Source organism: Halictus rubicundus, chromosome 8 (assembly GCF_050948215.1).
Source record: "Halictus rubicundus isolate RS-2024b chromosome 8, iyHalRubi1_principal, whole genome shotgun sequence".
NCBI classification, from domain to species: domain Eukaryota; kingdom Metazoa; phylum Arthropoda; class Insecta; order Hymenoptera; family Halictidae; genus Halictus; species Halictus rubicundus.
The window spans coordinates 19,122,483-19,131,756 of NC_135156.1; the positions used below are offsets into that span (position 1 = coordinate 19,122,483).

General features: G+C 44.3%; 1 protein-coding gene across 10 annotated transcripts in view; it reads left to right on the forward strand.

Annotated features, from left to right (window-relative positions):
* The window catches only part of Nfi (Nuclear factor I), an 80,633-nt gene that overhangs the window by 70,938 nt on the left and 421 nt on the right, over nucleotides 1–9,274 (forward strand). For 7 of the 10 annotated variants that reach the window (XM_076791908.1, XM_076791915.1, XM_076791909.1 and 4 more), the window contains 4 exons: nucleotides 5,509–5,696; nucleotides 6,482–6,847; nucleotides 6,984–7,218; nucleotides 7,434–9,274. The exon at nucleotides 7,434–9,274 is cut by the window's right edge and continues 421 nt beyond it. In XM_076791908.1, coding sequence (XP_076648023.1) covers nucleotides 5,509–5,696; nucleotides 6,482–6,847; nucleotides 6,984–7,218; nucleotides 7,434–7,714 — 1,070 coding nt within the window. In that variant the 3' untranslated portion in view covers nucleotides 7,715–9,274. The remainder of the gene's footprint in view (nucleotides 1–5,508; nucleotides 5,697–6,481; nucleotides 6,848–6,983; nucleotides 7,219–7,433) is intronic. The other 3 variants (XM_076791910.1, XM_076791911.1, XM_076791912.1) reach the window with 3 other exon arrangements.

The window sequence follows — 9,274 nt, forward strand, 5'->3', positions numbered from 1 at the left end:
CCAAGAAATACACCCGACGTCTGATACCGATACGACGTGAACCGGTGCGTGGCGACCAGCAACTCGAAAAATAAAGCAAGAATGTTATATGTGTTAGCCCTTAATCAGAATCTGTGTGTTAGCTCGATGTTGCATCTCCATATACACATGCAAGTCGCTCCAAAGTCTGGGATCGCTGCATCATCGTGGCCATCCGCCGGAGAAAACGAGACCAAGCAACTTACCACCACTTTCCTAAAATTACTAGATTTTCATTTTAATTATTTATTTTAATTTTAACGAGTCAAATCACGTTCATATTTAGAACATTTTGTTCATGGGTTCTCGCATTGGATTTCAGTCTTATGATCATTAAAATAATTCTGATAAACTTCCTTGCACTTGCACAATAATTCATAATGCGTTAATAAAAAAAAGAATAGTTGGAATGCGTCGTTAAGAACAGAACTTATTGTTCTGTTTCTAAATATAAATATTTTTCCATGGAATAGAACTATTAGTTTGTAAAACAATTAGACCATGGTTACCGTATCAACGATGGAACTTTTCCATTTTTCATTTTTCGAATGGAACGTATAATGGTACGTTTTCTCCAAAAAAAAAAGCGATCCCAAACTGGGCAGCACAGTGTACACGTACATATACGTGTCGGTATATGTATGCCCGTTACGTATTCGCGTGACAATTGTTATAAATAGACATGCACACGTATATTTGACGGTTGACGACCGTACGTGGTAATTAGGACGATTGAATAGAGATGTACGTGTCTGTGTTTATAATAATTGTTGCACAGTCTGTATAGCCGCCTGCAGCTGTGTGCACGATTTTGTACGCGCAATGCTGTCGTTGGTAGGCGTGCCGACATATTTTTCTACATCCGTTTTTTACACCCCCGTTTATTCCCATTAGCCGCCCACACATTTTCATTTCACAGTACTGTCGAGCTCTCTCACCGACTCGCAAATCTACAATTTTATTCCCCATTTTTCTTTCAATGTTACTCGACTAATTTTTGTCCCTGGGTGATTCAATTTCTTCGATGCTAGCTAAATAATTAAATTACATGTCATGGAATAATATATACAAATTTTTTTACGCCATAAAAGAACAGGAAAATATTTTAATTTAGAACAATTTTATTTCGGGCTGAGGAAGAGGATTAAAATGCACAAGCAGAGGTGAACAAGGGTTACAAAAATCAGATGCAAATCAGTGAAACCAGATTCCATAAACTATTTGACTCGCTATTTTGTAAAACAAGATCTACAGAAGTACTTCAATTATTTCTCACGATTCGTTTTCCAGTTTCTCCAACATCTGTCGCTCGAAATTGGAATTTGATTGAAAGAAATTGAACCATCGGATGACAGTGTCCCGTTCCCCGTCACTTTGCAAGATCAAGATAGTCTTTTTGGTTGCACCCCTATTCTTTTCCGAGGATCGATGAAGCTTGCGCTTTCAGGCATATGATACGTATAGCCGAGAACGATTTAGAAGAGACGTTTGTTTCTAGAATCGCGATTTTGTTTATCGAAAGCTTACCGATTGTCTGAGAGACAATGGGAACCCTGGTGAGGAGACGATCAGGATCAGGCGCGCGGGAATCGCGTGCGCCTGATCAGCTACTCGGCGAATCTACTCGATACAGACAACATTTTCTCACGATTCCTCCTCGCAACACGTTCACATTCCAAAATCCACTGCTGTCCAAGTTTTTCCGAGGTTTTCGACCTATTCGCTGCAATTTTCCAACAATGAACTTTTGACAGTAAGCACTACCCTTGGCAGGCTTAATTGAATTGAGTATGACCGCATACAGAACTATTCTACTTTCGATACCTGACATCGTATTTCTATTGGATTGGTGTTGGACCGTGGTTTATGATTTCTGTGTAATTGTATCTTGAAAAGGAACTAAATGAATATTTATCGCGTACATGTTCTATATTATTTCAAAGTTCTTTCTCATCATTTTACAATTACATCTTGAATATTTTTATTTGATTGGAAGGCTCTTTGGTACATGGGAAAATCGTACAGTGTCAAATCGGTGTAGCCAAGTGTAAGAACCACTCAGCATGGTTCTCATGATTCAAGAATCCCTTTCACACAACGACTTTTCGAAAGTGTACGTTTCTCTCGATTTGACACTGTTCGAATGCCTGGAGCAATGTCTTTTAAAGCGATTAAAAAATTCAATATGTGTTTGGAGGAGGAAGAATAAAATCTCAAAATGACATAGAACGCGTGCACAATAATGATCGATTTTCCAGATAAAATTCCACTCGAACCAAAAGCGACAGGGCTCGTGATCCAATTTATTCAAACTAAACCGAAGAAGCTCTCGCGACAGGTGGAAAAATCTGTGCACCCCCGGTTGCACTGTTTCTCCAGCTGGCGATCTCGCGATAAGGACCACACAGTCATTAACGGTCGTGTGAACGAAACTCGATAATCGCCAACCCTCAACGAAACCGCCCGAAGCATCGATATATCTAAGCGAGACTCGTATTTTTGTATGCCTCTGTATGGAAATAAGTGTAAACTGCGATATTCCTGTGTATGTATAGTAAATATTTCTATGTGTACATCCATATATATATATATATATCTATATGAATATATATTTATCTAACGCCCCCGTTTGCCTGTCCGTCTGACTGACCTGTCCGTTCAAGAGCCAGAGAAAGAAACCAAAACCAAGAAAAAAAAAAAGAAAGCCGAAAAGCAAAGAGAAAAATCGGAAAGAGTGGGAGGAGAACCCGGTCGGGTTAATGAAAATGTATACGGTGTATAATACCCCCGCCCCTATAATTAGTCGAGAAGCGATTCGAACGAACGGAATTTTGTCGAGAATTACACCCCCGAACAGATGGGAAGAAGGTTCGGGGCTTGGAAAACGGACAGACAGACAGACGGACGGCATTTCTTGCTAACTGCGTAGTACCGGTCTACCTGGTAAGCTAGCTGTCGCTGTCTGTCTCTCTGTCTGTCTGTTTCTCTGTTCGTCTGTGTGTACGTCTGTCTGTCTGTCTGTCTGTCTGTCTGTCTGTCTGTCTGTCTGTCCGTCTGTCCGTCTGTCTTTCTGCCCCACCACCCTGTTACACCCTTGTACACCTGTTCACGTATTACTATTTTTTAAGGGCGCGGCCTCCAGTCTGACGAGACACCGCACCGGTGGATCACCGACCGCACCGGGAAATTCGAAATTTTTGAATTTTCCCGCGGAATTCGCTACGGTTATTTACGATCTCGGGGATTCTGGATTTTGTTAATTTTAAACACTTCTGACCACTCGATCGAGATTTGGAGAAGCTCGAGTTTTTATGGTTTGGGGATTTTTTATTCTTTCGAGTTCGCGTCTAGAGAATTTCGGGAATAGAGATATTATTTGAAATTTTGGAGAATTTTAGCTAGCATCTTCCGGATCTAGGGAATTTGAGGTGACAGAGAAACTAAGAGGAATTTTTAAAAATTTTCCCTCTAGTTCAGAAAGTACAGATTCCAAACATAGTGATTTGAAAGCACACATCTCCCTAGAAACTCGAATTCCCCTAGACGAGAAGCTCCCAGATCTCAGAAAAATCAAATATACTAACATTTAGAAATCTCAAATTTTAATGTAACAATCGCGCGAAGGTGTTTTACGATGAAAGAATAAAGCAGAATCTATTTTTTAATCGAAAAGGAGAGGGGAGGATTGAAAGACGCGGGAAATTTGAACTCCCAACACCCTGTTGAAGCTAGTTTACAGATTTTTGAGGTGTTTGAAGCGTTCAAAATTTTAGTAAAAATCCATGAAAAGTCGAGACCTGTTTAGCGACCGATATGAGGCGTCCACGTTGGTCGGTGATCCATCGATCGGATCGAGGCCGTGCTCTGTTGGTCTGATACCGTGCACACCATAATTATCTCTATCTCACTCACTGTCACACGGCCAATGCTCTGGGTATGTCGTATGCTGGATGGAACTAACTTACTATACTATATCCAAAAATATATATATATATATATTGACCAAACAAAATTGATTCACATTCGATTGATCACTTCCGTTACCTTGTATATGAGATATGTTTACTTCTCTCACACACAACTAAACTGTCTATCACTCTATCTCTCTCTGTCTATCTCTTCTCCGTACGATACTACCTACTAACTATTGTTGTTGCGATGTTGGTGTTGTTGTTTCTACCATATACATATATATATATACATACATACATGCATACATATATATATATACACCACGTATATATGTATATCATTGTATCGATGTTGATGTTGTTGTTACCTTGATGTTTTTTGATGTGTTGTTTAATCGTTGTTATCTTGCTGTTTGATGTTTGTTGTTGCACTATATATATCTATATATATCTCTCTCTATATATTCTATATATCATATATATACATACATACCAATATGTATATATACATACATGTATATATCCACATGTCGCGCGATACAACGTGCACGCGCGCGCGCTCGCGCGCATCCTCAACAACAATAATAAAGAACAACTATGCGAATAAAAATCGTGTATATATATAGTACAAATTTGTGCAACATTATACAACGTTCCTGGCCATTTTATCGAACCGTAACGTCGTACCGTGACATTCGGTGAATCACTATAGGCGTCGAAGGATCTCCTTGAACGTACTCGAGAGAGCGCGCGCGCGCGCGTTCACGCGTATATAGGTACATGTACATTTCAGCCAGCCAGCCTCACGCTTGGAGTGCCTTCTATATACATATATATGTATATATATACGAATGTGTGTATATATATATATATATATATATATATATATATATATATATATATATATATATGTATATATCTATATGTATATTTAACACGATATAGTTGGTCGCCTCCCCCTAACCCCCACCCCCTTGATACACCACTAAAACCACCCCCTAACAGACTTACAGCGGCAATCGTTACCTCTGTTTGCTCCCACTTCCACTAAACTCGAACTTTAATAACTACCCGGCTTTATTAACGTTTCTTGGCGCGAACCGTTAACGTCCTCGTCGTCGTCTAACATTCAATTAATCGCAGCCTATGCTCGGGAGCCCTTTTAACCATGCTGCTGTCCTCGTTATACGTTCAAAATGGCGTCCGAGAAACAGGAATGGTCGACCAAGAGTTTCTTTCATCCTTGCAGAAAACAAGACGATCTTTAACGTTCCAACAGTTACATTAAATTTCTTTTTTACTAGCGATTAAATGGAAAATTGTTATCTCGATCTCAAGGGTGTTGTAGTTTTTTTGAAACATTTTAGAAGCCTCATCTTAACGAAATTTTCGTGTTCTGTGTAGATTTTGATTAAAAATCGTCGTTGATAAGAGGACTATTTGTAGTTTGGGTTTTTTTTTATTTCGAAAAGGAAGGAGCGAAGGGGGCGAACAGAGGATCGTTCGAGGCGTCGGGGGGTGGTTGATCGTGGCCCTAGCCTAGGCGTTCGTAGGATGACAGTGGTGAATTGTGTTTCAGGATTGCACTCGCCGCACGAAGGACTGGCCGGTGGTTCCGGTCAGAGTATGTCCGGGCTCGCCTACTATCAGCCAGAGCATCCTGCCTCCGCGGGGGTGGTCAAGTACCCCGAGAACGGTCACGACACCCTCTCGGACTTCGTCACGTTCGTCTGCCAGGAGGCCGAGAATACGCAGCAGCTGCCCCAGGTAGCTTCCGGATCCTTTAAACCCGCTCCGTTCTCCGTTCTCGAACAAACGAACGCTTACCAGGATTTTCTATCCCGTTCAATTCTTAGCGGAGGTGCGGTTACTCACCGTAGTCTCCTTCAATTTTAATCGAGTTTACTTTGTTTATTTTTATCCGAGCAAAAATATTTCTGATCACGTATGTAAATCGAGGCCCTTCCGAGGATAGAAGCTGATCGACGTTTCCATAATCGGAACGAGAAGAACGGGGCGGTCCTCTGCGATCTGCATCGTCATCCGTGTTCCAATCGCCCTGGATTTAAAAAACCTAACTGTTTATTTATCATATTTAATCGCTAACTAAAAGTGGAAACAATTGGCTGAGAATATTATCGAGGCTCGAGTTATTCTATTAATGTGAAACGATCATTGAAAAGTGGACTACGAACCCCTTGTTTGCGACAACCAGTCCTATTTGGAAAATCATCCCTGGTCCACGGTCAGCCCGAAAAGGTATATTTAGACAGAACCTCCTAAAAAAATCGTTCTTCAAAATCCAACATTACATCTGCTAAAATCGATCGTTAAAAGATTCCAGAAGACCTTTCCATGTCCTGACCGCATGTTTCTCTATCGAACTTTATTTTTCTGTATCGCGAAACAAGGGGTGCCGGATGAAACCGATCTAAAAAGAAACATGAAAATTGTTCTGACTTAAAATTGAAGAAAAGAATGCTCGGTAAAACGGGGTGAATGGATCACGCGCGGGTCGACGACGTTGATCGGTGGGTGTGTGGTATTTCCAGGCGCAGCTAGCCGGACCCCGCACTGGTATGCAAAAGTTCTCACAGTATTATCCGAGCTCGATGTTACCGCCACCACCGCCGGCCCCGATGGCGAGGCCGGTTGCGATCATCAGGTCGACGGGCGAGCTGACGGCGGCGAGTTCGAACTCACCGCCGACATCGTCGACATCGCCGACGGACCCGTCGGAGCTGGCCTCGAGTCAGGAACAGCAAATGGCGGCTGCAGCCGCGGTGGGCCTCGTCGGATCCGGCTGCCAGACCTCCGTCGATCCTGCCGGCAGGAAGAGTCCTGCGAGGATCCTCGTCACCGCGCCCCACACCAGCCGGGAATACACCTTTGCTCATTTCCACTCGCAACCTGGACAGGTGAGCAATCCCGAGGATCATGGTACCGTGTTTGGTACGCGTTCGCTCCGACTGTCACGAATATAGTCAAATTAATTCGATAGTTAAGGGACGTGGACACGGGTGTTCGATAAGATTTTCTTTTTCGACATTTTAGCAAATATTCACCTACCCCACGATCGGTTCCATGTCGGGGGTGATATCCCCGACGAACCTCTCCCTGTTTTCATCCCCTGTATCGGTGACGAGGCCAGTGGCGACCCAGAGATCGGTCTCGAACGTGCCACCACGTTGGAACACTGCGCCGTTCATCAACCTGGAGGACGACTACAACATGATCGCTCCGATCATCACCGGAACCGCCAGCGAACCGCCCTCGGCCATGGACGAAGGTCGGCAACCACTTAAATTGTACCCACCACCCCCTAAATTCTAAGGCAATCGGCTAAAACGTTCCATATGTGTAAAAATTAGCTGAGAACCTAGTTTTTCGAACCGACAAAGCATAGTTCCAAGAGCTAGTTCCAGACCTCCTGAACTTCCTCCTCGAGCTTTTCATCCCTTGGAAACAAAACGACCCGCAACTCATGGTCGGTGATGCTTGCAGAACGATATTTCCACCCGGTGCACACGAGCAGCGTGGTGGACAAGAGCGGAGGTAGCATGATGGGTACGGACCTCGGGGACCCAACGTCGCACCACCATCAATCCCAGCAGCAGGCCCAGCAACAGGCCCAGCAGCAGGCTCAACAGTCGCAGCAACAGTCGCAGCAGCAGCAGCAGCAGCAGCAGCAGCAGCAGCAACAGCAACAACAGCAACAGCAGGCGAACCAGCAACAGCAACAAGTGATGCAAGACAAAAGCGGCCGACCGAAGTCTCCCCCGTGACACTGGAGGCTCAGACCGGAAAGTCTCGAGAAGCTCGCATGTTCCACGGGGTCGTTACTCGCAGCCCCATACGAAAACAACCCCGAGCCGCAGCCGCAGCCGCCACCGCCGGACGGGAATCGCCAAGATTCCTCGTGTCGTGTTCACCTTCGCGACCAAAGCCCGCGGAGAATCGAGTGCCTGAGAGTCTGATCGTAGTTTAAGCAGACGCCGCTGAGGGGCCGAGGGACTTCCGGTCACTGGGAACCGGAAGCCTAGGCTGCTTCCCGGCCGACCATACCGTCAACCAAAAACGATCGCCTCGCGAAAAGATCGCGGCCTACAACTCGGCGCTTATGCCGCCAATGGCGAGACCCTCCGAGGAATTCGAACCGGGTCGAGCCTACGCCCTTGCCGAGAACCCTCCTCGATCCTCCTTTTGTCCATTCGGAGACTGGAATTTATTCTTCGCCTCGCCTTCGTCCTTCCATAAATGATTTTCTCGACATCGACCATCTGAAATCTCCGACTCGTACCTAATTTAGGCTCGTCAAGACTAAATCCAGGTCTAAATGAATCTAAATGGAGTCGATTTTCGTACGACCCAGCTCAAACCTCTGAAGACTTTGTGTGCCAACCTCAAAAATTTCATGAAACCAAAGTAATTTATCGAACGAATTAAGCATTGAAAAGTTGAGACACGTGGCATCAAGCACTTTTCCAAGCTTCTTACATTTTACAGATTCTAACCGGATTCGGTACACTTAGTCTCCAATTTTTGGCAGTCAAAGTGTTGAGACTTTTAGGTCTAAATGAATGTAAATTTAGCCTCGTTCGAGAAACACCATTTTTTTCGATCGCAACAGAGAGATAGTTCCAGCCGGTTCGGATCTTCGACCAGCCTCGGAGGGTCCCTCATTCTCATTCGGTCAATTATTACTCCGCTCCTCGAAGCGTCATAGTGCGAAGGGCTCCGCGACCGGAAGCGCGATCCTCCTCCCTCGGCGTTCAATTCGCGTAACTCTGTCTCTCTATCTCTCTCTTTTTCTCTCTCAAGCGTCCTGAAAAGGACACATCGTTTCGTCTCCTATCTAAACAAACAAACCCCACACACACGCGTCGCCGATCGGTCCCGTCGATCAAGCGAGAACGAACAATTGCCGAAAAACCAAGAAGAAAAGAAAACGAACGAACAAAGTCGATGACGAGGACGACGAAGCAACGATCGTTTTCACGAAGTTGTCCCGACGCGAGATCTTCCTGTTCGTCATCGGACAACAGAGGAAACCAGAAGAAGAGACAAAAAAGAAAAGCGTTTTTGTACATAGACGCGGCCCCACACAGTTCGTCGCGCGCCGGGTGTCGTATTTTGTAAAATTTTAGAGGACCCTAGATTAGTATCGCGGAAGGTGGAGTATTCGGTGGAGAAGAGCCATGAAACCGGAACGAGGAACGAGGGGCGAGGGGATTTCTAGTGCCAATCTCGAGTAGCTTATAAATATTATAACGAAATTATAATTTTTCTATTATATTTTTTTATAATATTTATGAAGGAACACACACGCTTGTTTAGACGCGACA